General features: G+C 34.0%; 5 protein-coding genes across 6 annotated transcripts; 1 reads left to right on the top strand and 4 right to left on the bottom strand.

The window, feature by feature from the left end:
- Positions 1-3,981: 3,981 nt before the first annotated feature.
- LOC140840530 (small polypeptide DEVIL 6-like) lies at positions 3,982-4,633 on the top strand. The gene has a single exon (XM_073207708.1). It carries the CDS (start codon positions 4,156-4,158, stop codon positions 4,294-4,296), a length of 141 nt encoding a protein of 46 aa, XP_073063809.1. The 5' UTR covers positions 3,982-4,155; the 3' UTR covers positions 4,297-4,633.
- Positions 4,634-9,461: 4,828 nt separating this feature from the next.
- On the bottom strand, positions 9,462-11,652 carry LOC140841594 (transmembrane ascorbate ferrireductase 2-like). The gene is made up of 4 exons (XM_073209125.1): positions 11,267-11,652; positions 11,090-11,138; positions 9,893-10,092; positions 9,462-9,771 (listed from the first exon to the last, which is right to left on the bottom strand). Exons 1-4 carry the CDS (start codon positions 11,408-11,410, stop codon positions 9,466-9,468), a joined length of 699 nt encoding a protein of 232 aa, XP_073065226.1. The 5' UTR covers positions 11,411-11,652; the 3' UTR covers positions 9,462-9,465.
- A 297-nt stretch (positions 11,653-11,949) lies between these two features.
- On the bottom strand, positions 11,950-14,869 carry LOC140840529 (protein GAMETE EXPRESSED 3-like). Its single transcript, XM_073207707.1, is given in 10 exon segments — positions 11,950-12,512; positions 12,626-12,768; positions 12,846-12,905; positions 12,993-13,025; positions 13,109-13,480; positions 13,553-13,799; positions 13,885-13,952; positions 13,955-14,198; positions 14,293-14,480; positions 14,701-14,869. Coding segments are annotated over 10 exon segments (1,926 nt in total). The 5' UTR covers positions 14,807-14,869; the 3' UTR covers positions 11,950-12,047.
- Positions 14,870-15,682: 813 nt separating this feature from the next.
- LOC140841593 (isoprenylcysteine alpha-carbonyl methylesterase ICME-like) lies at positions 15,683-19,612 on the bottom strand. The gene is made up of 11 exons (XM_073209124.1): positions 19,122-19,612; positions 18,850-18,926; positions 18,386-18,455; positions 18,221-18,301; positions 17,541-17,615; positions 17,316-17,417; positions 16,783-16,920; positions 16,623-16,688; positions 16,397-16,540; positions 16,187-16,277; positions 15,683-16,109 (listed from the first exon to the last, which is right to left on the bottom strand). The coding sequence occupies exons 1-11, from the start codon at positions 19,373-19,375 to the stop codon at positions 15,948-15,950; spliced, it is 1,260 nt and encodes a 419-aa protein (XP_073065225.1). The 5' UTR covers positions 19,376-19,612; the 3' UTR covers positions 15,683-15,947.
- A 1,055-nt stretch (positions 19,613-20,667) lies between these two features.
- Positions 20,668-25,530, bottom strand: LOC140841591 (uncharacterized). 2 transcript variants are annotated; one of them, XM_073209121.1, is made up of 9 exons: positions 25,134-25,530; positions 24,393-24,513; positions 24,186-24,286; positions 22,630-22,755; positions 22,418-22,538; positions 22,247-22,331; positions 21,543-21,656; positions 21,390-21,429; positions 20,668-21,039 (listed from the first exon to the last, which is right to left on the bottom strand). In XM_073209121.1, exons 1-9 carry the CDS (start codon positions 25,311-25,313, stop codon positions 20,887-20,889), a joined length of 1,041 nt encoding a protein of 346 aa, XP_073065222.1. In that variant the 5' UTR covers positions 25,314-25,530; the 3' UTR covers positions 20,668-20,886. The 2 variants fall into 2 exon arrangements, with proteins under 2 accessions (XP_073065222.1, XP_073065224.1); XM_073209123.1 differs by having other exon boundaries at positions 25,141-25,276.
- Between the last annotated feature and the right edge of the window lie 461 nt (positions 25,531-25,991).

Genomic DNA, 25,991 nt, shown 5'->3' with positions numbered 1-25,991 from the left:
AAATCCACGTCCACGTCCACGTCCACGACCTCGACCTCGACCTCGACCTCGACCAAAATCTTGTTTTTGAATTTGATTTTGGTTTCGAGGTTTAAATTCATTTTTATTTACAGCATTTACTTCGGGAAATGCTGTTGATCCAGTGGGTCGGGACTGATGATTTCTCACTAGAAGCTCGTTGTTCTTTTCCGCCACAAGAAGACAGGCGATGAGTTCAGAATATCTGGCAAATCCACGTACTCTATATTGTTGCTGTAGAGTAATATTTGATGCATGAAATGTGGAAAATTTTTTTTCAAGCATCTCAGATTCAGTAATCTCATGGCCACAAAATTTCAATTGCGAGATTATTCTATACATCGCCGAATTGTAATCACTGACTTTTTTAAAGTCTTGGAATCTTAATGTATTCCATTCATTCCGGGCGGTCGGAAGTATAACTTCTCTTATATGTTCAAATCTTTCTTTTAATCCCTTCCACAAAGCCATGTGTTTTTTTTCAGTCAGATATTCACATTTCAATCCATCGTCGAGATGTCGACGTAAAAATATTATGGCTCTTGCCTTTTCTTGTGACGTGCATATGTCATTTTCTTTAATGGTCTCGCTTAGACCCAATGACTCAAGATGCATTTCTACATCTAGAGTCCATGGCATATAATTTTTCCCAGTAATGTCAAGAGCGATGATTCGAGCTTTGTCAAGTTTGCCATGGTGGTACTAAAAATCACGATGCATTTTATTAGTTAATGAATATTGCAATACAAAGTAATGGATAAACAACAAGTACAAGTATTCGTAAAAATAAAGAAAACACACGAGGAGGATATTCTCCGATAAATACAAGACTCGTGAGTATGATAACTAAAATAATTAAAAATAACCTTGCGAAAGCCATCTTCTTTTTTCTCCGAAAATTTGATGAAGAATAATTTTTAGAGAAGAAGAGAAAGTTGGGGTGATTGAATGAGTTTGAGAGATCATATTTATAGGGCAAAAACTAACCGTTTTGTTACCGTTTATGACCGTTGGTGAATAAAAGAATAAATGTATGTATTTGTATAATTTTATGGTAATAATATGGTATATATAATATTAGACATGTTTAAATAATTATATATATCATATCATAATATTATAACGACTGTCATAATTTATTTTGTTTAAAAACCTTATAGGCTTTTATACTTGTCGTATCCCTTGCCGGGAGTGTGGGATGTCGTCTTAACATCCTCCCAGGATTTATAACAAGTTTATGAAAAATTTATTTTTATTATTTCTAATAATAACATTATATTGTATATTAAATAAATACACAATAAACAAATAACAGTAAAATAAATATAATTACTTTTGTTACCTTTTTCTTCTGTTTGGAGCTTGGAAAAATATGTAGGACTTTTAGAGCTTCGTGCTGATAACGTGTTGTGAAAAAGTAAAAATTTACGGTAAAAAGTAAAAATCTCAAACTCTCAAAATTTACCAAACTACACACTTTATAATATTTTTCTCTCTACTCAATTGTTATTTCATTCACAAATGAGTGCTCTATTTATAGAGTTTCATATACAAATATTCCAAAATAAATTACCTCATTACATACATCATCACACACTAATTTTCAATATTCAACACCTAATTTTACCTAATTTTCAACATTCAACATTCAACATACATATTTTAATATTATATTTTCAACAATATATATATTATTGTTCTGCATAATAATCTCAATTAATTTTTAAGATATATGATGTGGGGTTATAATGGGACTTAGGTTTTCATAAATATATTACCCCCTCCGGTCCAATTATATAGTTCACGTACTTCCCAAATATATAGTCAACTTTTCACATTTAATAAACTCTTTTACTGATATACTCCTATTTAATGTGCATAAAGTATTCAAATTTCATTTCTCAATATCATTAAGTAAGGGTGTATTAGGATATTTGCTTGTATATATAATTTGTTTTTTCAGTAATATTCTTAATCTGCGTGAAAAAACAAAATATACTATATAATAATCGAGAACTTATTGAAAAAAATAGATAAAAAAATACGTTTAATATAATCTATCGAAGGAATTGCTATGCTGAGTTGTGGAAGATCTTTTAACGTACCATTCGCTTCTAGATAGCATGGAACGACCACTCATATATATTTGGAAGTCGAGTTTTCTCCCGGTCGACACAGCCGACGATGATCCTATCCTAATTCCTATCCTATCCGAAAGTGAAAACTGCACCAGGAGACCCCGAAAATACGACATTGTGGGAGCCATCCATTAATAACTCAAATGTTGAAGTTTCAGTCATTAGTTTGCAATGAACTGGCTTTGTCAGTATTTAGAAATATCTCAAGACGAGTGATCTTTTTCCTGTAACACAATTTAATGAATGAACAGGGAGGGGGACGACCAAATGCACCACCGCCTTTCAAGCACGAGGGAATATTAATTGAAAAAAATAGAAAAAATATATTTTATTTTTTTATTTTTTAAAAAAGCCCTCACTAAGATATTGATAATTTACTACTTCTCAATTAAGTTAATGAAATGATATTTTTTGGGAAGATGTGCGAATGATGAATAATAATGATATTGTGTGTGTGCATGCATGGCGAAGAACAAAGTGGTGATCGCCTTTTGATCTGGAGGAGGATTCATTTTATATTATTCAATTTCACTTTTTTAATCGGTATCTCAAGGTTGAGTGAGTCTCATGTGAGACCGTCTCACGGATCATAATCTGTGATACGAGATTCACAATAAAAAGTAATAGTCTTAGCATAAAAAGTAATACTTTTGCATGGGTGACCCAAATAAGAGATCGGTCTCACAGATACGACCCGTGAAACCGTCTCACACAAGTTTTTGTCCTCAAGGTTAGTCGCCGACACAAGAGTAATTTCCTTCTGTCATATGTGAAATATGCCCTAAGATCTATCAATCTTCTTTTCTTATATAAAATTTTATGTTTTTTTTTAATTTCATTCACTAATTTTTTTTTCCCATACGATTGATTTTCTTATAAGGATTTAGCAAAATTGGGGTTGTTTTATATATATATATATATATATATATATATATATATATGTATGTATGCGTGTGTTTGTGTTGTTAGTTGTTGTGTATTTATTAGGAAATTCTGGTTGAGTCCACTATTTTTAATTTGTATGTTCTTTCTTATTTTAAGTAACAGTTAAATTTTAAATATCTTAATAAAATGAAATTGAAAAGGTTGAAATTGTTATTTTTCTTCAAATGTCATTTAATATCAGAAAACAATGCTGATATTATTTACTAATTAAGGAATCAAATTCATTGCAAACGATATACACATGAAAAAAAAATTGGAAAGAAAAAGAAAAAGACAACTCGAAACTTTAGAACATCTTCTTCTCTTATCATTAACTTGGCCGAGGAGCTTATAATCTTAGAATCTAATGTCTGAATTAATGGCCCTAAACGCTGCACACGCAATATTACAATATTTCATCAAACATAAATATTCGAACAAACTTGCACGTGTAAGATTTAGGCATTTGTTATTCGATCTTCAACTTGTTAAAGATTAGAATTTAGACTTAATTCATCCACAGAAGCTAGCTCAAGAAAAAAAGATTATACAAGTCTATATATGGAACTCTCATGGATTTTATCTAACTTATGTGGAACAACTAATACACAACTCCTCACGTCCGGAATGAACATCTGGAGCGTGAAGTTTATATATGACTCAACTATGAGCAGAACGAGGGGTACAATTATGGGCAGTCCAACACATAACGGTGGAACTTGAGCTCTGATATCATGTTAAAATTGAGATTTGAACTTAACTCAGGCTAAAAAACTATCTCAAGATAAAGATGATTAAGAAAGACTAAATAAATATATATATATATATATATATATATATATATATATATACAGCTGGACGCATGTATGTACAAATAGGCACCGCATTCACAAGTACTCTATAGCTATAAATCAACCTGCTTAAGACCAATCCCTTCGAAAGTTTTACAGTGTACTAATCCTTCTCCATTCTCTTCAAAATCCACAGATTTTTCCACATCTCTCCCCCACCAATTAATTCTGTTCTGCATTCATCGCCATTTCTAGAGCAATTTAAAGGGTCAGTAATCTTGAAAATGGAGATGAAATTTACAGCAGAAGGATCAATGAGAAGAGTCGATTCAAGCACAAAACTGGGGAAATTCCTGAAAGAACAAAGAGGGAGGCTTTACATAATGAGGAGATGTGTAGAGATGCTTCTTTGCTGGCGAGACTAGGCAAGAATATTATTCATGATGATCTTAACTATTTAATTACCTTCGAGGGTTTTTACTTATAAATCGTCCCAAATATATTTAAACGAAGCATTCATATTTATCCATCTGGAATGGAAAAAATGATCTTTTTTATGACCAGGGCTCGGCTTTTTTTTTGTTCTTGTTTCAGTTATATGTATAATATGTACTAAGATCGTGTCATGTAATGAGTTAATGATAAGATTAATGACGTGATGATTGGATTTGTTTTATAACTTGTTTAGTTTGTTCTTTTCAAGCTGAGTCTTTTGCATTAGCATTATGCATGTGGTATTAAAAATGGCAGAGAAAGTTCATTGAGGAAAAAGTGGAGTTGTGTGTTAATTGAGGATTATGGCCATTTGGGGTTATCTATAATGAATTTAAATTCATATATTTTGGCTTAATGTACTTTAGGTATATTTAGGGATTATTTCATCCTACCCCTGCAGGCACTGCCTACAGGGGTACATCCAAGGGCCAGAAAAAATTCTGGCCCAATTAATTAAGAATGTTATAATGAATGTTACAAAAGATATTTTTTCCTACTTTATGCCCTATGTAACACTATTCCAAAAAATATTCGACAATTAATTCAAATCATGCAATCAAATCCTAACTTGTAATATCATTATCATTTTTAACTTACGGTAGCATAATCGTGTACAATGTTTGACTTTACAAAAAATAACCAAAATACTATCAGTACGATCTCAAATCTTGTTAAGTCAATATTTCAATTTTCATAATTCTCTTTCTATTCGGAATCCTTAAATCTTGTATTTAGAATTTACAATAAATAGAATAAAAATAAAGGTTAAGTCTTTGAAGACTTAGTTATAGAATAAAACGAGCTTATATATTTATAACAAGTTAAACGGTATTTTATCAGAGCAGTAATTCAATAGGAGATTATATTTATATCGATAGTAACATATTATTATGAAAATATCTTTTCAAGTGAAATGTAGTGAGTGTTCAGGATTTTGAAGTGAATATGGGCTAATGAGATGGCTCCAACCAACATTCGGTCTAATAATTTTTCTCATGTACTCAAATTTTCAGATCAAAGTCACGTTGTTCAGATGAACTATGAACCCAGTTTAAACTCATTGTTCATTAGACTCATTTTTCGAACCAAAGTCACGTTCCAATGGACCAACTATCAGGTATATTGACTGTTGTCTAGAGCTCCCGTCGTTCATTCAATCATTCATTTATTTAGTAGCTGATCATTAACTAGTTAGAAACCAAAAACATTCCAGAAAATCAAATATGATGAATAATATGATCAACAAAATATGAAATGCACAATATGATGATATATATCATGAAAGTTTACTTTAAATTCCAAGCCAAAATGACCATAATTGAAGAAAAACCGACAATGAATCTCACAGTACAAACCTCACCTTAGTAGCTTATATTTTTATCTCGGTTGTTAATCCCTAAGTCAAGATACTTTCTTATAAATATAATTTGAGTGATTTTACAGTGGTTAAGAGCAGTAGTAAGTGTTGAAACTTTTTGAAATTCATTTTTGTACAAAATTCACACCAGATAATTTTGAATAAGGCTTCAAAAAATCATAGTAAATAGAGTACATGTCAAAAAATTACCAAACTTTTCTAGAATGTCTACAAATAGTGCAGAGTTGTTCACCATCACAAAAGTATGTAAAACATCCGTGAGTGTACCTCAGCCACACGCCTGCAAGGTGGCTCGTCTTGTCTTGCTCTACAACTTTTGTGTATAAAAAAATTTGAATTTTGATTGGAATTTTCCAAGATTTTGAAAAAAAAAATGATTATTTGGCTTGTTTCGAAAGTCCAAAAATAGTTTTTCAATGACTGTAAAGATAATCGACTGACACATTTGTAAACTATGAAATATTTTGTACAATTTTTATATTATGACCAAAACAAAACAAGTTTAATAAAAATGAGGAAAGCAAGCTGGATGTATCTACTTTAAAAATAGTTTTCTGGAAAAATTTTCAGAAACTGTTATTCACGAACTCGAATTTTCTGGAAAAAAACGGGATCCTGATCTTGTTACATCTCTAGCACACGATGATTTCTGAACAAGAAATTGTTTTGTTAAAATTCGAAGATATTTGGACAAGATTTGATATTTCTCTATTTTCTCTTATTTTTGCTTCTTCTCGAACCCACTATTTCTCTATCTAAAACCCATGAAATTTGATCAATTTATCTAATGAAATACTTAGATTGAGACCTATTTATTGTAGGGACTGAAGTGAGTGAGTCATCATCTCTTAATACATCGTGTCAAACTTATTTCTTGACGCCTGCTTAAGTCACCAACTCTTAACACATCATGTCAAACTTATTTTTTTGAAAAATAAGGTTAAAATTTAAATTAATTATTCAATATCTTATTTTACTATATCTTGATTTATTATTATTTATACTATTATATAAAAAATATGTCACCTAAAAGACATCATCTTTTGTTTTCCTTTACACAACATTTTTCTCAGAATTGTCATCGCAATTTATTTTCAATATTACTCATCTCAAATTGCATTATGACATCTCACTCATTTCTATCCTTTATTATTAAATATAAAGGAAAAGTAAGCATTTAATAAAATTTAAAAACTCACACTAATAATTTGCAATTTATTTTCAATATTACACATATCAAATTACACTATAAACCGCTCACTAGCTTCAGCAATTATTTTTAAATTAAACATCAAATAAGAATTTAATAAAATTTAAAAATCTTATATAAATTATAATTATAACTTTACGCACAATAGTTTTTTTATGATGATTATGTTATTAAAATGAACCTAAATATTTTTATTCAAGTCATATTATTTTAGAAACATATTTTATGTGTTCATGACGTTCAATATAACTATATTAAATTTTACATATGTGATAATAAATTTCATTTGATATAATTAAATTATTATTATTTACATGTGTTCTTGAGAATAATACTAGTATAATATAATTCTAAACCCCAATATTTTACAAACCAATATATTTTTTCGGCTGAAGATAATGTTTCTACAGACGAGTTACTTTCCTGAGACGAGGATTAAAAGATTTTTGTGTAGCATGTGGGTTCGTTCCCTGTCCCAAGAAATTTCATGTCCTTTATTTTATTTTATATTTTTTAGTTTTGTTTTGTTGAGAGTTCTTATATGATATCAGTAATTTAATAAAATTAAACTAAAAATCGACAAAAAAACATAATTTTAAGACAAAAAACAACTTTAACGAGTCAAACGACCAAGAGAAAACATACCAATTTAAACGATTAAATTTATATTTTTCTTTGTTGCATTGAAATATGAAAAAAACTTGTGTGAGACAATCTCACGGGTCGTATTTTGTGAGACAGATCTTTTATTTGGGTCATCAATAAAAAATATTATTATTTATGCTAAGAGTATTACTTTTTATTGTGAATATCTATAGAGTTGACCCGTCTCACAGATAAAAATTATTGAGACCGTATAGACATACTCTTGAAATATATATATATATATATATATATATATATATATATATATATATATATATATATATATATATATATATATATATATCATACATAATTATGTATGATATATATATGAAGTCTAAAAAAAAAGATAATGGGTATGCATGATTTGTATAATCAGCAGGTAGGATGAAAGAAACTGTCGAATAATGAATAAGCCTGTAGGCTGTAGCCTTGAACGAGTAGCGTAGCAACGTTGGAATGGGTACTAATCCGACACGTGTTAAAAGCAACTTTGATTGGTCAAAATGTCAGCTTTTACTGGACACACGTGCACCAGTTGGCCCAGATCTGTTTGTAATTTCCAGTCCCTTTTCGAATTGGTAGGGTCACGCGGCCCAAAAGGCCCACCCATCTGTTGCCCATGGCCATTATTACCGGCACATGTATGTCTGTATGCTCACCGTCTTGCCCGTTTCACCCCAAAACTCTGTTCCCTACTTCTCCAATGTAGTTAGAATCATTAGATGTTTAATTCGGAGTTAGACACGTGTTATTATTTATAATAAAAAATATATTAAATTTTGAATATATATTTTACTCATTTATACATCAATAATATAAAAAATAATATATTTAAATGATATCATTATTAAGTGGACTTGAAATTTATCTTTATCAACATAAATATTATATAAACATGCAAGTAGTGAATTTGAAGTTTATGATCTTGTTTTTATAAAAACAAAAATAAATTTAATACATTTGAAATTTATACATTTTTTATCGCTCCTATGCCAAAAATTTAGAGAGAAAAATTAGAGAACAATTTTGGTCTCAAGAATTTTATAAATACTCAATAACAAAAACTTGTGTAAGACGGTCTCACAGGTCGTATTTATGAGACGGAATTTTAACTGATTGCAAACAATTCATAAAAGTTTATCCTAAAATTCATAATTTTAATACAACTTCTTAATCTTTACGACAATAATTTATGTAACTCCAAAAAAGTATTATAAAAAACGATTGTAATGAAAAAAATGACTGTATAGATATAAATCATGTGCGCATAGGTAGCTAGTATATATAAAGCGTCGAGATTATAGTACTTAAAAAGTTAAAATTACAACATTTTGTTGAACTGAACTTAAACTAGGACTATGGTGCACTGATTTGAAAAGTAAAAAGCTTTGATTTTGCTACAATATGATTGATTTTGTTGATTTAAAAGATTAAATTGTGCAACAGCATGTTTGTTTTCTTGACCAAAAGTCTCCAGATCCAATACCATATCGAATATGACAGAATGAATCGCAACTTAAAACTCTGGTAAAAGCTTGCAGTATCAAATATCCAATGTCAGCAATTATCGTGCTATTAAAGTTGACTCGTTTAGTCATTATCATCCTTACTAAATTGTTGCTCCACAAAAATATACAAAATCTGAAATGGTCACTTAAAAGTTGAATGATTGAAGTAAAACATAAATCATATTCTAGAGAAACATTCGGACCGCAGAATGATGTTCACTAAGTGAAAAGGACTTCTGAAAGTCCAGCGCAGACAACAAAAGGTTAACTATAACCCCTTTAACTCTTTTTCTCACAGAAATAAACCGCGGAAGCCCTACTGTCAAAGAGTCAAAGATGAACTTATACAACGTGCCTATACTTTTAGAACCTCACGTTTCTCAAAGTTTTCTTTTGAAGGAGAGACAACGGCAAGAATCACCAAACCAGCCAAAACAACGGTCATGATACCCAAAGAATTAATCAGCAACGCTTCAGTTGAGTAGCGTGATATTATCTTGTGCATTTGAAGAAATGTCGCCTTCTCAAGAAAACCAGTGGTGCATGTAGCCACTGCTAAGGCATAAATATAAATGCCAAAAAATACATGCCATTGCAGCAGACCAGCACGACTGTTTCTTGAACCGCCTGGATACCAAAAGGTCACAAATCCAGCAGCCCACTGCAGAAGAAATTGTCAATTGATGCAAGCTGGAGAATTGATGCTTCTAGAAATAAGAATGTTTGGTATAGTAAGAAATAATTAAAAGTAGGGGCGAGCGTCAAGAATCTAAAATTACTACCTGAATTCCAAAGAAGAAAAGGCAGGCTAGGCCAAGCCAAGAGTGGAGACTATAGAAGTTGTCAACGCCTTTTTCATTGTGAAACTTCCAAGCAGCCCATACTCCAATTACACCAAAACATAGAGCCAAAAATTGCAGAAAAAGATGAACTATTTTTTTGAGGCCTTTGGTTCCTGAGAGAGCTTTATATGCTATCATGGCTACAGAATCCAATTAAGGAAATTCAAAACCTTATTCAGAGTTTTCCGTGTAAAAAGAACACTAATTGGTGTGTCTACAAAGCCAAGAAAAAAATTAAATTAGTTGTACCTATACAGTATGCCAAAAAGAGATAACCCATTCATGGCTTGTGAAGAGGAAAGAATGGGCGCATTAAAACAACAGTGCTTGCTTGTTAATATCATTGCGAGAAATATACAGCTGACGATATTCATTTTTTTTTCCACATTGCCTCTTATCCGTACATCCGCAAGATATAACAGACACTTCAACAAAATTATAAAGACCGCAACAAATTGAACTAGTTTTTATCAACATGTCCATAAAACTGAAATTCGGAAAGAATCGAGAACAAAAGTTTCTCTGACCAAACTGATGATCCAACGGAGCGAAACTGCTCTAAAATGATAACAGTGTGCAAAATTCCCTATGTCTCACAGAGACAACCACAGCATCCATCGTAAGTTCTTTTCAACTTCTAAACTATTTAAAGGAACCTCAGAATTTGTTATGGTTGAGCTTTAATAATTTGTAACAAGGAACAACGGGGAAGTTCTAAATTAATCACCAAACACAAAGCTAGTAAATTATCTACAAAATAATGGAACCAATTTCTCAATAATCCATATGAACATGAAAAAAAAATCTGTCAGCAAGCCGCATATACAAACCAGAGGTCCCCAGTTACAAGTATTGAATCCCAAACTATCGATGAAGATCAACTTAACATATTCTATCAGATGGTTCATACTTTAATACTTGAAGTTGTAAGTTTTTTTTTTGTGCATTTTGAGCGACTGATACAATTCTCCCTGTCTGATCTTACCAGCAACATGATATTTTCTTTACGAATTCATCGTACAAGAAGTTAAGAAAACTTGAGTCATTCTAGTTCGATCTAACAGCAAACAATGCTTCGATGCGACATCACTGGGATTCGAGCTAAACTGTATTCTCTCCCACATATTTTTTTTTTACCTTCACCATTCAGGAGCAGAAAGCCAATGAGCATTAAAACGGGGTGAACCTGAAAATCATATAAGAAAAACCATTCAATCAATCAAGCATTTCGATTTAGGTTAACCAAAATATTACCCACTTCCCGAATTCATCCACCAACTCAAAATCAACAGTAAGAATGAACAGAAAAATTACGTTGAAAATGAGAGCTTTATCCTCGGATACGAGAGCCATTCCTCCTCTGAAACGCTGGGTCCATATAATTGTAAGTGCGGCTAATGTAATTCCGATTAACCGCAGGAGAGGGAATATCGGGAACCGAACAACCGGCACCGCCATTCGAAGATGCAATTCAACCGATGAAAGCTGAAAAGAACAGACTACGCCAGCCCTAAGAGCTCATCGAGGCAGAGGGGTTGACATTTGACTTTCTACTGTGTTTTTTTATTATCCTTTTTTTTAAATTCATTGTTATTTCGGTCAAATAGGCTCGGACTTGGATTCGAACTCGGAGAAGATCACGCTTCCACCATTGAAAGCTGATTAATTAGATACAAGGTCGGTATAAAATTCTCTCGAATTAGTGACTGAATATGTCCAATTTGGCTTCCACCATAGTCTAACTTAATTCATGAATTAAGCAGTTTTAAGAAAGATAAGAAGATGAACATAACATAATTTTCTTGACAAAGATTTATGTTAGACGGTCTCACAGGTAGTATTTTGTGAGACAGATCTTTTATTTGAGTCATTCATACAGATAAAAATTCTTGAGACCGCCTAAAAAGATACCTGCTCAATTGTTTAGTATGATAATTTAATAAGATGTCATTACAATAACATAAATGGATCGATCAAATATATTAATTAAACAAATCTTTAGTTTTGAGGATCAAGATTATGTCTTTTACGATAATCTAATTATGAATATGGCACTTACATTACATCTATGCCACCTTGTTCTAAACGGGAACAGTCATTGAAATGACATCGTTCTCCTCCTCAAACTTTGACTCCTTCCAGCCATATTTCGCTTTTCCATTTCATCACCTTTCATTCCCACTACCTCAATTTCACCACAAGAATGCTCCGACGACGATGGATTTACTGTAAATCCTCGAATTTCATCGAGACTGCTGTCTCCTGAAGAAACACTGTCAGTTGGTGTATGAAATATAGTAACACTTTCTTTCTTCGAAGCCTGAAACGAATGGCTCCTGGATGTCCCATCATACAACGGGAGAACGGTTTTCAACCCTGATTTTTCCCCGTCCCGTCCCAAACTATATGTCGTTGAGAGCTTTCTCTTGATGCCTTCTCTTTCTTTAACTAAGTCGTTCAGTGTTTCAAGCACTCCATTCGTAACTGCTTCCTCTGAAGCTTTTTGTTCAAGCTTCGTTATTGCCCTGTCAAATTCTTTCTGTTGCACACGTAGCGAACGCTGGTTAAACAAAAGAGTACTGCACTTAGCTGCGATAAACCCAATTTAGTTTGACGAAACTGCCAACATCATGAAACGGTGTGGTCATATATAATGCAAGAAATTTAGCTTACTCTCTTTTCAAGAAATGTTCCAAGATTCAAAATTTGAAGCCTTTTCTTCCTCCAGAAGACGCAGCAGTACTTGACAGATGCTGCCAGTAAAACCAGCAGTACTGATTCTGATAATAGAAACAATACAATCGTGCTTGGGTTACCTGTGTAACATGTTAAAATCAGACCGAAGCTTTGTGTCGCTTCAACAAATATGATCCATATCTTGAAACCAAATTACCTGTGTAGATACCGATATTCTTGGGCTTAATCAGTGAGCAGCTAGATGCAAGCTTCTGACCTGGAGCAACAGCAGCAAAATATAAGACGTTTATGTATGTTTTTTCTACTTAGTATAAGTATATTTCAGCCGACAGAAGAATATTACGAGTAGAACGACAAGGGAATGGATTGCCATTTCCTGCAAGATGAAATGATTTGAATAATGAGCTCCTAATCATTAAGAAAGTATAACGAGTTAGGATTGAGGTTTTGAAAACTTACTTGAAACAGCAAAAAATGACAGAAGTGTTCTTTCATCCGTCGAGAAATGCTTCATATCGCTTTGTGACAGATTGAACAATAAGTTACTATGATCGCTCTCAGACCAGTACGAGGACCCCAAAACTGGAACCAACAATGTAAATACAGCATTCCTAGGTTTCATTGCTGCAACATAAGTGTTCTCTCCTATAATATTGGCTTCTCTTTCCTGCATTTCTGTCTGAGAAACATAAACTGCATAACCGGAACAGTCAAGTACTGGATTAACCTGAATAACCGAACTCACACGCGTTGATTGTGGGAACTTTTTGAGAGATCCAGTTGGTGAAAATGAGTACAAGAATCCATCCAATGATCCAATGGATATCCACCCTGCTTTATGTGATCAGCTTTGGTTTCAAAGCTTCATAATAAACTTAATTTACTCGTACTATGTAATATTACCGTTAGCATCAACAACTGGCTCGTAATCTTCTGAACTTAAAGGTCCAATACTTCCTTCCCAGACAATGCTTCCCATGGAAACTTCCAAGGCTAGAATTTGGGTCTTATCGGGTATAATGACGTACAATAGACCGTTGTTCCCAGAAGTGATGGTAAATTTGTTTCCATACAAACTAAAATCTTGGATCCATTTGAAATGAGGACCACGAATCGATAACGAGTAGAGTTCTCCGACAGTGTTTGAGACCTTGCAAGCAGACAAGAAAACATCATACTTACCAAACCTTAAAACTAAAAAAAAGGATAAAAAATATATGATGATCAAGGCTTACATATATACTAGCTTCACAATGATCAATGACTGGGACAGAAGTAAAATAACAATCCGTGGTACATTTCCGCAACCTTGGCGATAGCCATGCCGATAAAGCACCGGACCAGCACTCCAGAGAAGCTTTCCATGTAATCTAAGTGCAAAGAGGCCTCTGTTCTTAACATTTATAACAACACATGAGCTAGATATACTTACTGCAATTCCAACAATATCTGTTTCAACCGGACCAAAGAACACTTCAACCGCAGAGTCAGTAGTTCCATTTTTAAAAGGATGGATTTTAAGTACCCTGTTCTCAGCAACCAAATATATCTGCCGTTGGGCTCGAAAATATCAGTGATCACTATAAATACGTCACAAAAATTAAAATTTCATGTAACGAAAACGAGCATCGGGAGGGCCTTGCCTTTCTTGAACCCCCATGAACTGGAGCTATATCAGCACGGCATGTATAATTTAAATGTACTGTCCAAGCAATGGATCCATTCTTTTCAAAGGCGAAAAAGCTCTTGTCTGAACATGCAAAAACCCGCCCGTCATCACCAATGAAGTTTTTGAAAAGTTGGCCACCGGCTTTCTTGGAAGGCTTCTCTGCTGAAACAAGAAAATTCTCCAGACTACTTACACGCCCTCTATCCGCCAAATCTTAGAAGTTTAATATCTAATTTTCTGAGAATCTTAGGTTCGCTCCTGAATTCATTAAAGCGCACTTTTGTCTCAATTTTCCGGTAGGAAACAATTCCAACTCGAACATACAAAAACCGAAAAGCGAGCAAAATACAAAATACCCGAACTGGAGAAGATAGAAGGGTACCTGCAAATAATGCCAGTCTCTTGAAGTGTTGAGAATTATAGGTTACAGCGAGCGGCAATTGGACAACAACGGCCAAGATTATTACAGAAGGATGAAGAATAAACATCTCTCTTCTTAAATTTCGGAAAGCACTAAATCCGAAAATTACCCACGAAGAAATCCTTATCCGGAAACGGTTAATATAACCGTTTTTTCATGGCGGGAAACAGATTCAGCTTAATAAATTATGTACATTATTTACATGATTTTAAAAAATAATAAAGAAAAATTTTATTTCTTTGAAGTCCTACAAAATGCAGATTACTTTGAAAGTTGTATCTAATAAGTATTTTCTAACATTTGTAGTTCAATGCGGGTCTTTTTAATTTATTTTTAGATATATCAAATTATAATACCACTTATTTCTTTAAAATTATCCTCATTTAATATAATACATAATTATAAAACATATCGTACAAGCACAACCGTGCGTCTTGTACTAGTATAGAAATAGTATGTAGAGAGTGGGGGATTTTAGGTTTTTTAAAAACAACAGGAAGTTACTAACCATCACCTTAAAATTAAGGATTACATTATAGTTAAAAAAAAGAAAATTTATTTCTTTGAAGTCTACAAAGGCGATTCTTAAGTTATCTAAATTACGCCATCAACTTTGAATTTTGTTGTCGGATCTTGTCCTCTGTGTTAAACTAATTTTGATTAGACAAACTATTTTTCTACTTGATTTCGTACAATATTGCAAGAAATTGAGCTTCGAATGATTTGTGATGGTGTGCAATAGTGAGCAAGGTTCTAAAAACGTCAAGCGCTCCGAAGCACGGATATCGTTCTCCAAGCTTTTCAAGCTTAAGCGATGTTGAGTGAGACGGCAATAATGAAAAGAACATGAAACACTTATTGGGAAACTGTAAATGAGAGGGAAATTGTGGGTAGGAGCTGATTTCGTAGTTTTTTCCCACTCCACTCTCTTGATCCACGTTCGTAATTTCCATCTACCAAGCATATTTTTACATTAATCTTTAAAACACTGGGGCTGATTTGGTGGATCCTATGTGAAGTATCAAGATGGAAATTTTCAATTATACAATTTATATGAAATATGTATATAATACATCGAACAGAGAATTCTCAACAGTTGCAACTTGCAAGGTGAGCGCTCATTGCGGATCTGCGAGTTGAAGAATCTTGAACTCGAGGGGCTCAAAATCGGCTGGTTGCGGTCCGAAGAGCTCTATATTGCTTTTATCTCAGAAGGGGCTAAGATGATGAGCCAATCTCAACAAAATTTCTGGGACAAAGCGTCTTCTTGGAGAAGCCAAAGCATCACTAGCAAGAGCTTCCTTGTCGTCGGCATGTATGAAGGCTACTATATAGTCGAAAAGCTCATCTTTTCCGCCTCTAAGAGGATCCTGAATTTAGGAACTTACTTTAGAATCCAGAGACCAAGAATTACATAAAACAAAGCAGAAATAGAATCATTAGTTACTTGGAGGAATAGATCTGTATGGGTTTTCCCATTATATAAGATAAGTTCAGCTCGAGCCCCCGCTATCCTGAGCGTTTCCGCAAATGCTTTACTGTAATCACAACCAAGTTTAGACAGCAAAACAGAGAACGTCTTGATTATACAAGAGATGGCGTGAAATTGAATTGTTTTTAACGTAAAAAAATTATCGGCTTTCTTAAAAAATCTAACCTTTCATCCGATGGTATGGAATAATCTGAGGTACCGTGGAAAAGGATAAAATGAGGCAGCAGAGAAACTGCATCATGTAAGCTTGGACTTCGTGCAATAAATTCAGGAGAGAAGTGCTTCAATGATTTCTCCCCTTCCATTATACTGTGAAAAAAAAGCATGACGACGAAGAAATAAACATACAAAATTTGCTATAGGCCAAATGTTAAGATAAAAAACCAAGCACCTTAGAAAGACGGAGCGATACAAGCCTCGGCCATGGAAATGATCCACCAGTTTGAGTAAATTGTACCTGTTGTTTGATCAATTAGGAGCTATAATGCCCACCAAATAGCACGGTGCCTATCATTGTGTAATTTTTTTTATCATTATCCCATTTAACTCACCCCCCAGATAAACCAAAATAAGCTCTTATCTGGGACACACTCCAAGAAATGTCATCTCCTTTGGACTCTTTGACTGCTTGTTGTAGAAGAGCACACGCAGAAATGTGGGCACCAGCTGATTGACCCATTAAATAGATCCTAAGAAATCAAATGGATAAACTTGGTATTAGAAGATCTATGGTCGTACCTGATCTATCATATGTTGTGTTTCGGCCTAGCACTTGTCACCAATACTGGTCTTTACACAAAGAAATAGAGCAGAAATAGTTTATCATTTATCGTTGTTTTTCGTCATATTACAAGACAAAGAGTAATGTCATACTGCTTCCAGCATCACAACTATTGAGGTCAGAATGTGTTGGCCGTTAAATTATGAAATCAATTCCTGTTATCCAATGTAGGGCTTCAATGATGATACATCGAGCTATCGCCTATCAAGTGTAGTAGGATTTGCCATTTGAGCCCTTTCATCCTTACCGAACTCTCCCATTAAGAAGCAACTAAATCTAAATGTAAAAGACTAAATGACTCACTTGTTCGGGTCGCCTCCAAATTCAACAACATCGTTACAGACATAAGAGATCCCCTGAGAAATATCGTCAATCATATCACTAATTGTCCCCTGTGGAAAATTTCTGAATCGCAGATGTATATATTAGAAAGTATCGTGTAAACTCAAAGATGGTATATTTATTCCAAAAAGAAAATGCATTATTATGGATAATAGGATTAACTATAACTCAAACCATGCCAGATACCTGTAATCAATGCTAGCAACTATGATGTCTCTTTCTGCTAATTGTAATCCTAGAAGAGACCCCCATGCCTTATACCTGCAAATATAAATCATTTTTATAGTTTTGGATAGAGTTGTTTTACTTGGTTCAGCACGAAAGCCTGCATGTTTTTTATGATGGTAGTGCCAGTTACACTCTATGTAATGTTGATCACTCTCCATTTAGCTTTTTACTTTATACATCGAAGAATACACCCCCTGAACTTAACATATAATTTGATTAAGTGGAAAGAATATTTAACAGACGCTTTCTTCGGCGGCTTAGTTTTAAACTTAGTTCATGTACATAATTTAGATAACTGACTCTTTATATATGCTTTTATGCATGGGATAACAAAAACATTTGAAGTAGGCAAGATTTTCCTTCAAGCATTGAATAGTTGACAAGTAACTACTGTCGTAAAAATGTATATTTTGAATTGTGCAATTAATACAAACATAATGGTAGTTTAGTCAACTTATAACATAAGAAGCCGAAAGATAGTGAAATTAGCAACACCTCTTTACTTTTAAAACAATCTTAACAATTGTACCAAAAGAACAAGCATGTTGAAACTCTAAAGTGATATCTCCAAGGACAAGCTAATATTCAAACTCAGAACCCGAATATAAATGAGAGGAAATGACCTCTAGCTTACTCACCCGATGATCCAAGCTCCACCAGTTACAAATATCACAATAGGCTTTAGGCCATCACTATTTTTTGGTAAATACAAATCCAATCTGCAAGATTATTTCATGTTCACGCCTCACGGCACCATGAAAGTAAATAAAGTAAGAAGGAGAATTATTTTGGCAAAAACATACCTATTTCTTGGTCGATCTCCGTAAACAATACTTCGATGGACTTGGCTTGAAAAGAAGTAACAAAATCCAACTACAAATAGGCAAATTTATAAACATAAATAGAACTATGCATTCTCAAACAGAGGGAGGCATGTCGAAAGTGTCATTATCTCTGAGATATCTGACTACCGAAAACAGATACAGTCAAAGTACTTGCAGAAAACCGCACCGTATTTCCATCTAAAGAGAAGAAAATATATGAATCGTAAAAGTATCAATTGCAGTTTCCACCGAGGAGATACGTAAAAAATTCGAAAAATGGAAACATTTGCTTATTACTTGCTAGTACTCTACCTAGTTATGCATTATCAAAATGCTTTTCAAGATTTCTGATTCATTAGCATTCCTTAGTAAAAAGGATTCTCTACGCCCAATTTACTGAATAATTTGAAGAATCGAATAAAAGTTCGACAATTGATGCTCACCTTGGAGAAATCCAGGCAAAAGAAACATGGCATAAAGAGCAAGAGAAAGGAGTCTCGTGATCCATCGGTAGCCTACCCTGAAAACAGATATTATTAGTGAACATTCATAATAAAAATCTCTCCTTCCAACAATCCAACCTTTATTATTATTTTTTCTGAATATACAAGAACTCTTTATTCGAACTACGTTGCATCTAAAACCCAATAAGATCAGAACTTGCACAGAATCATTGTCCAGAAATAAAACAGTGATTTTGGGAATTAGCATATACCCAAGATAGCGAAGGAGCTTGAAGCTGAGCCTGGTAATCAAATAAGTCTCCGCCGCAGCGTGGCCGACCTCACGGCCAAACGACCTCTGGCGAGCAAGCAGCGACGACGTTCTCCTCCCACCTCTCCTCCTCCACTGCTGGTCCGGTGAACCACTCGGAACACTAGAGACCCTGAACAGAGGATCCGATGGCGGGTCTGGCTCTACCAGTTCTTTTGAAGAAACATAAGGCGGCAGAGACGCCGTCGCCTCCATACCCGCCGATCGGACAGATTCCAATTATCCCGATGGAGATGATTTTGTACGCTTCGGAAGAATGGGTTCTCACGGGGATTTGCGAAAGAATCCTATCTTTCGGAAAGCTTACACCAACTGTGGGATCTCGCATTGGGTAGCGAGATTCAAAATCTTTATAGAAGATGGACACAACTGTAAAGAAAGGGAGGTTTTTTACAAAGTAATTCAAAGTGTCATCGTCTCAGAATTTTCGATTTAATATATGTTCCACCTTTCCATCATCGGACCTAAAACATTAGCCAGTCATCGTAGATAGACCAAAAATTGAATTAAATATACATTTATGCCCTTGAAGTGATTTTTTTTCCAAATATATTATTTACTTCTTTTTATATAATATAATATAATATTATAAATATGAGTTTGGCTTATTATTAATGGAATCTTTCTTGTCATAAAAATAAAATAAAGTTTCTTTTGGTCATTTTTTTGTAAAAAAATGAAAAAGTGGCACCTATTACTTTAATTTGTTCATTAAGTTGTATTTACAAATTTTATGAAAAATGGGAGGGTGGAAAAGTATATTCACGCCAATAATAGGAATAAAAAAACCATAAAATAAATATTAAAATAAGCATCACGTGTCACTTTGTGCACACATTTGTCAAAATATTGGAAGACGCAAACGTACGGTTAAGTAACTCCCTCGGTATTGTAAATTTGTAAAGTCTGTTTATTTTGTCAACTCTCATCGAATTCTCGAGAAGAATATTAAAGTTAAGTTTCTATTATTATATTTGAGTCAACTTCCCTGACTTATTTTATTGCTCACTGAATTTTGGAATTTTCCTATTTACAAGTGACTTTTTTGCATTCTTAACGAATTTTTAATATCTTATAAACTGTCAAAAATAATTTATTTTGATATATATAATCTTTTTTGAATCAAAAAAATGTTTTTTTAAAAATTCCATTTTCTTAAAAACAGGACCCGTTTAGAATTATGTCGAAATAGAGTCAAGGGATGAACTGCGAATAAAACTTAGTATTGTTTTAGATGAGTTTTGGACACGATGATTCGATGTAAGTTGAGTACTTTAACAAAATTATCAATCAACAAAAAATGTCACGAAATAATTAACAAACGTAATTTGACATCGTATTTTCTTTTTGTTTGACCTAGAAGCGATTTCTCGCAATTGGATCTCCAACTTGTAACTTCGTCTCAAACTTAGACTTTACTATCAGATCGATTATAAGTCATCAGCAAACTTAGACTTTACTATCAGATCGATTATTAGTCATCGATATCGACAACCGTATTGTGAGGTTACAGTTATATTTGAATCCACCAACCGTATCATACAGTGCAATCAGTTAATTGTGTTTAAACTATGACTCTGAGATACCTTGCACAATTCTTTTTCTAGAATCAAGATTACGCCTCTAGTGGCCTAAAAGAGTAAGTATGCTGCAGTGATCAATCTTTTCTCTTGTTTCTATCTCTTTTCTTCCTCAGACCCAACTTTTTACCGAAACCACCATCTCTGAATGGCAGATATTGGAGTGTTCAAGAATGGAGCGTACTGCTGTATTGATGGATTCACAGAACGCCCAATCATGGCCCATGTATTTTGATGGTATCCAGCAGTAACAGGAGAATGATACATCAGCTTCAAAAGCTGCCACGAAGACAATTCAAGAATGGAATCAACTTCAATAAGTTGGAGATCTTTTGTCCATCAAACGTTTGACAAAGGAATATCCATAAATATCATAGAATTCAAGGTATACACAGTATTGGTAGGATTTTGGGCACGGGATTCTCTGAGATAAGTACCGAGTCAAGGCCAAGTGACGGCAATAATAAAGAGGACCAAGTGACGGTAATTTCGAAATAATTGCACGAGTTCATACCGACAGGATAGTGGACAACAATAATGGAATGTTTAACAGAAACTCGCCAATATTTAACAAGAATTAGATACACGGAAACAACAATTTCAAGTTTCAGTTCAAAAGCAACAAATACCTGCCAGTGCATGAATGCCTGTATGATATTCCGCTGCCACCTGTTTATTAATTCAAGGCACAAAACATCAATTTGGTGAATAATTCAAACACGGTTATAAAATAATGAGTTGAATCAGATTTTGTTAATAAAGGAAATGTAGAGGATACTGACGAGAAGAGAGAAATTATCAGAAGGAACCCAATTCCTATCTCAGCTTGTGATGACAAAACCCCAAGTGTGGTCGTGTTTGATTCAACCCAAACACAAGCCTTTTCCAAGTACCTCCTGTGGAGGATCATCAAGAATGTTTCAAATAGGAGGAACAAAATTAAACACAAATTAGGCTTTCATTTATGACCGTTTAATGATTATTAAAGGAAATTTAATACAAATCTAGGAAAAAGGAAAACTGAGCCTTTAAACACACGCTCTGAAGCTAGAGCTTCATCAATGATAAAAGTAGATATTCGGTAAACATATAGTGGATATGATTATTTCAATCTAATAATCACCTTAGATTCCCTTTTCTCGATAAATATCGTTCAAGAATCTATAGGTTAAACAACTTTTGCCGTACGATCCTTCTATATATCAAAGCAGGATGAATGAATACATAAAATTCCAAAAAAAACTCAATAGATAACCCATATTCCCAGGAAATTAGCCAATTTTTTGGTATATAAATTTCTGATAGTGTCCCAACAGAGATGCAACTATAATACTATATACTAGACATTTGAAGGACTGTAGCTTAGACATAGTCCACTTGATGTCATCCTCAATCAAGGGTTGTGACAATAAGCAATACCAAAGGACAGTGAGTGCGATATAAGAATTTGGAAATATTCTGCGCAGCCAAAAACCGACTTTCTCACCTGTACAAGGTGGAATGGCTAAAGTTATGCCTCAAGAACTTTGTAACATGCTCAAGTGCCCGGCACAGAATGGGAATTAAAGCAACTGCCAACATGGAACTTGGTACTTTCAGAATATCGCGCATTCAGAAACATGACTGAGAAATTAGTAAGTGCACAAGTAATACTTACATTTGAGGCAAACATTTGAGGAAACAAAGTTAATACAGTAAATGGCATAGAGAAAATCTTTGGTAGCCACCACGGACTGAAACCACACCTGCAAAGCCTGCAAGTTCCATGCTCTTGGTTTCTGCAAGCGACAATCAGTTACCATAGGCAGTAAACCAATAAATAGAACACAATTCATGCACCGAGACAAAGAAAGAACTAAGTGGCATTACCCCATACAATGAATATAGAGAATACAGAGAAGAACAAGCAGTTCCCAAGAACGAAAGCCGATATGCCCGATTTGATAGATTATTTGGCGCAAATGGAAACACTGAAAGAACTCCCACGAGAAATGACTGCAGATTAAGGGGAAAAAATTTCAATTATCCAAAAATAGAATATTTAATGAAGATAGAAAAAACCCTGGGAAACATTATTAAAGTTTAAGCCGTTGAGAGATTTCCAGAAACTAACTTTAGTGTCATGATGTAATTTTTATTATGCCAAAAATACCCTCTAAATTACAAAAATACCCCGTTTTATTTAATAAAAAATATCAGAAAATCTAATTTAGTGAGTTTCAGTTATAACTATCATCTCATCCACTTTCCCAAAAAAAATTAAAATTACTTAAATATTTATTTATCTTAATCCAGACTTTTAAATCTTTAAATTCAATTATCATACAACTCCTAACGTAAAAAAATATTATAAAAGGCATGAATTTAAAAATAACAAAAAATTATTTAACACTAAAAAATTGTATTATGTATATATGCACCCATAACATGCCAAGAGGTGCTATTGTAAAATAATTTTACAGATCTAGGTAAACTCATAGTTGTCAAGGGCGCAAGGCGCACCGAGGCTCACAAGGGCTCTGGAGCCTGAGGCGCAAGGCGCGAGCCTTACCGAAGCAAGGCGCACATTTTTAATTTTTTTAAAAAATACATTTATCTTAGAATAATATATTAATATTAAAATATGAAATAATTAAGTCACAATGTCACACAAAACAACAAATAATTATTAAGTTCATAATAATAAGTAGCACGCTGTCACGTTGTTGGCTTATGTAATTCTGTTGCAGTCTGCACAGCTCGTCGCCTTCTGTCATTTAATTTGTTAACTGGGCTGCTAGGGTTTGGGGTTGTGTTGGGCCTTTTAGATTTTAAGTTAATATTAAAAAAAAACTGAGAAGTTGCATTTTCTGTTATTTAATTTGTTAACTGGGCTGCTAGGGTTTGGGGTTGGGTTGGGCCTTTTACATTTTAAGTTAATATTAAAAAAAACAGAGAAATGCAACTTCTCTGTTACTGAATTTAAAAAAAAACACAATCTCAGGCGCGCCTAAGGCGCGCCCGAGAGCCCTTCCAAGGCGAGCCCAGGCGCGCGCCTGAGCTCGCCTTTGTAAATTGTTGTGCCTGGGATTGCCCAAGTAGCAACGCCCGCGCCTGGTGGCGCCTCTCGCCTCAAGGCGAGAGGCGCTCGCCTTTGACAACTATGGGTAAACTTGATTTTGCAAATCTTGATCAAAATCAGATAAAATGGACCCATCCTTCCAAGACGAGGGCCCAAAATGTTTGGAAGTTATACTAGACAAGAAATTGCACAATATAATAAAAGCCGTGAACACATTAAGAACATTTAAAGCAGACAGTGAATCAAATATAGACCAATAAAGCAAGACATGATGCCAGCTCCAATCTGGCCATAAAAGTTGTCATTCTTGCACCTACCGAAAAGCAGTTAAACAATGAAATAATTTCAAATGAATTCAACATACCCAAGCATTGACAGAAAATTGGATAGTCTGACTATCCCAACGCAATGATGTAGTGTTAGGAGGTGGAGTTGCAGGTGTCCCTGATGTTCTACTCGCAGACCCTACATGGCAAGTTCAAGTAAAAAAATCACCTAACATCGAAGTAAAGAATGAATAAGATATGTTGGCAAATCATCACCACGTCTCATTAATAAAACTATTTCAGACCTGAACTTCGTTGACGAGGATTACTTCCAGAAGCAGACGATGGTGTTGATTGTGGCGAGGCTGCTGAAGATTTTGCAGGTGCGGTACTAGTAGTCATGGGCTCCACAAGTAGATCTGGATCCTGGGATGTAATATACATCAACTTAGCTCCAAAAAATAAGTATCAAGAACCAGCATGCATAAACATTCTCTTAATGCCATATTCAGAATAAACATTCCAACTAATATTCACACTGAAAACTTAATCTCTCATTTATGCAAGACCAACTATGATAACGAGGAAAATCCAGGTTCATACACTCCTAAATTTATAACGGCGAACTGACCAGATCCCATGAAAAAGAATTCCAATAAAACAAAAGTCCCAGATTTTCATGTTCATGCTCGCGTCAAGCACATAAAATTTCTTCACCAGCTGCCATCTAGACCACAAAAATGATCGGGCCCAGATAAAATTCGTTTGTTTCGTTTGACAAACACCCAACTAAGCAACTCAAATCATCATTCTTCTATACATGGGAAAAAAGGAAAATAATTAAACTGTATAGATGTAGCCAAGATAAATCTTCAACCTTGAAGAGGGAGTAAAGGAAATTAAACCTCGATGCGATTCTTTCTACAAATCAAGACCTAATTTTGACAACCAAAAACCTTCACCAAGAAACAAATTAACGAAAAGCAAAAGAATATCCATCCATATCAAAATCGATGAAATAAAAAATATGAAGAAAGAAGGCATACAATGTACCGCTGGTAGAACTTGCGCTTGAAGTGATCAACGACATCAGATCTGGAAGACATGTGAGGAGGAAGAAGAACGTTTGACCAGTAATCCGCCCACCGCGTATCGTTCTCATAATCGTAAGCGGCGGCCCCAATCCGCTTCAACTTCTGCGGATCTTCTCCTTCTCCGCCACCCATGATTTTCTCTCCGCCCAAGAAATTTCTTCGTGCCTATTATAGAAGAGAGAAACCCTCAATCTGAATTCGGAATTTAAGCCTCACTCTTTCACTAAAACGTGGTCACATTTGTACTAGATTCATCGGCGTTCCTTGGTACCAGTTCCAGAATTGCTATCCTGTTTTGCTCTAACAATCTCCGGTTTGACTTAAAATCGCTGGTGTGTGATTCACGACTTTAGTGTCATAGATCAATTTGCTTTTGAATGCTTAAAATTAAAATTTTACAAACCAAAAATTTCGGGTTTTTTTAATAAAATATTACAAATTTTGGTTATTAAATGTCTTACCAAAATGTTTATTCGATTTCTACGAATGATTATTTTAAGTGTATTCCGCTTGGTTTAAAAACCAAACGCGATTTAATTCATTGATGTTCAATATTTCAAAAAACGAGCTATTGTAGTCAACGATTATCTCCCAATCAATCCTATCGCTACCTCACATTGTATATTCTAAAACCAGAGATTTCAAAATATTACGTAGTTCGGGAAGAATGAAACTTAAAGATTGCTTCCTTTTTTCCCGTTGCAAAATTCTCCGTAATTTTATTATATAATCTTGTTTTACTTAGAGATAATTGAAGGGGAAAAAAATGAAAAACAATCTTCAAGCCTCATTCTTCTCTAAGGCATAGTT

The sequence above is a fragment of the Primulina eburnea genome, chromosome 9, assembly GCF_022965805.1.
Source record: "Primulina eburnea isolate SZY01 chromosome 9, ASM2296580v1, whole genome shotgun sequence".
Classification (NCBI taxonomy): Eukaryota; Viridiplantae; Streptophyta; class Magnoliopsida; order Lamiales; family Gesneriaceae; genus Primulina; species Primulina eburnea.
Note: the sequence above shows the minus strand (reverse complement) of the source record. Positions and strands in the feature narration are given on the sequence as shown.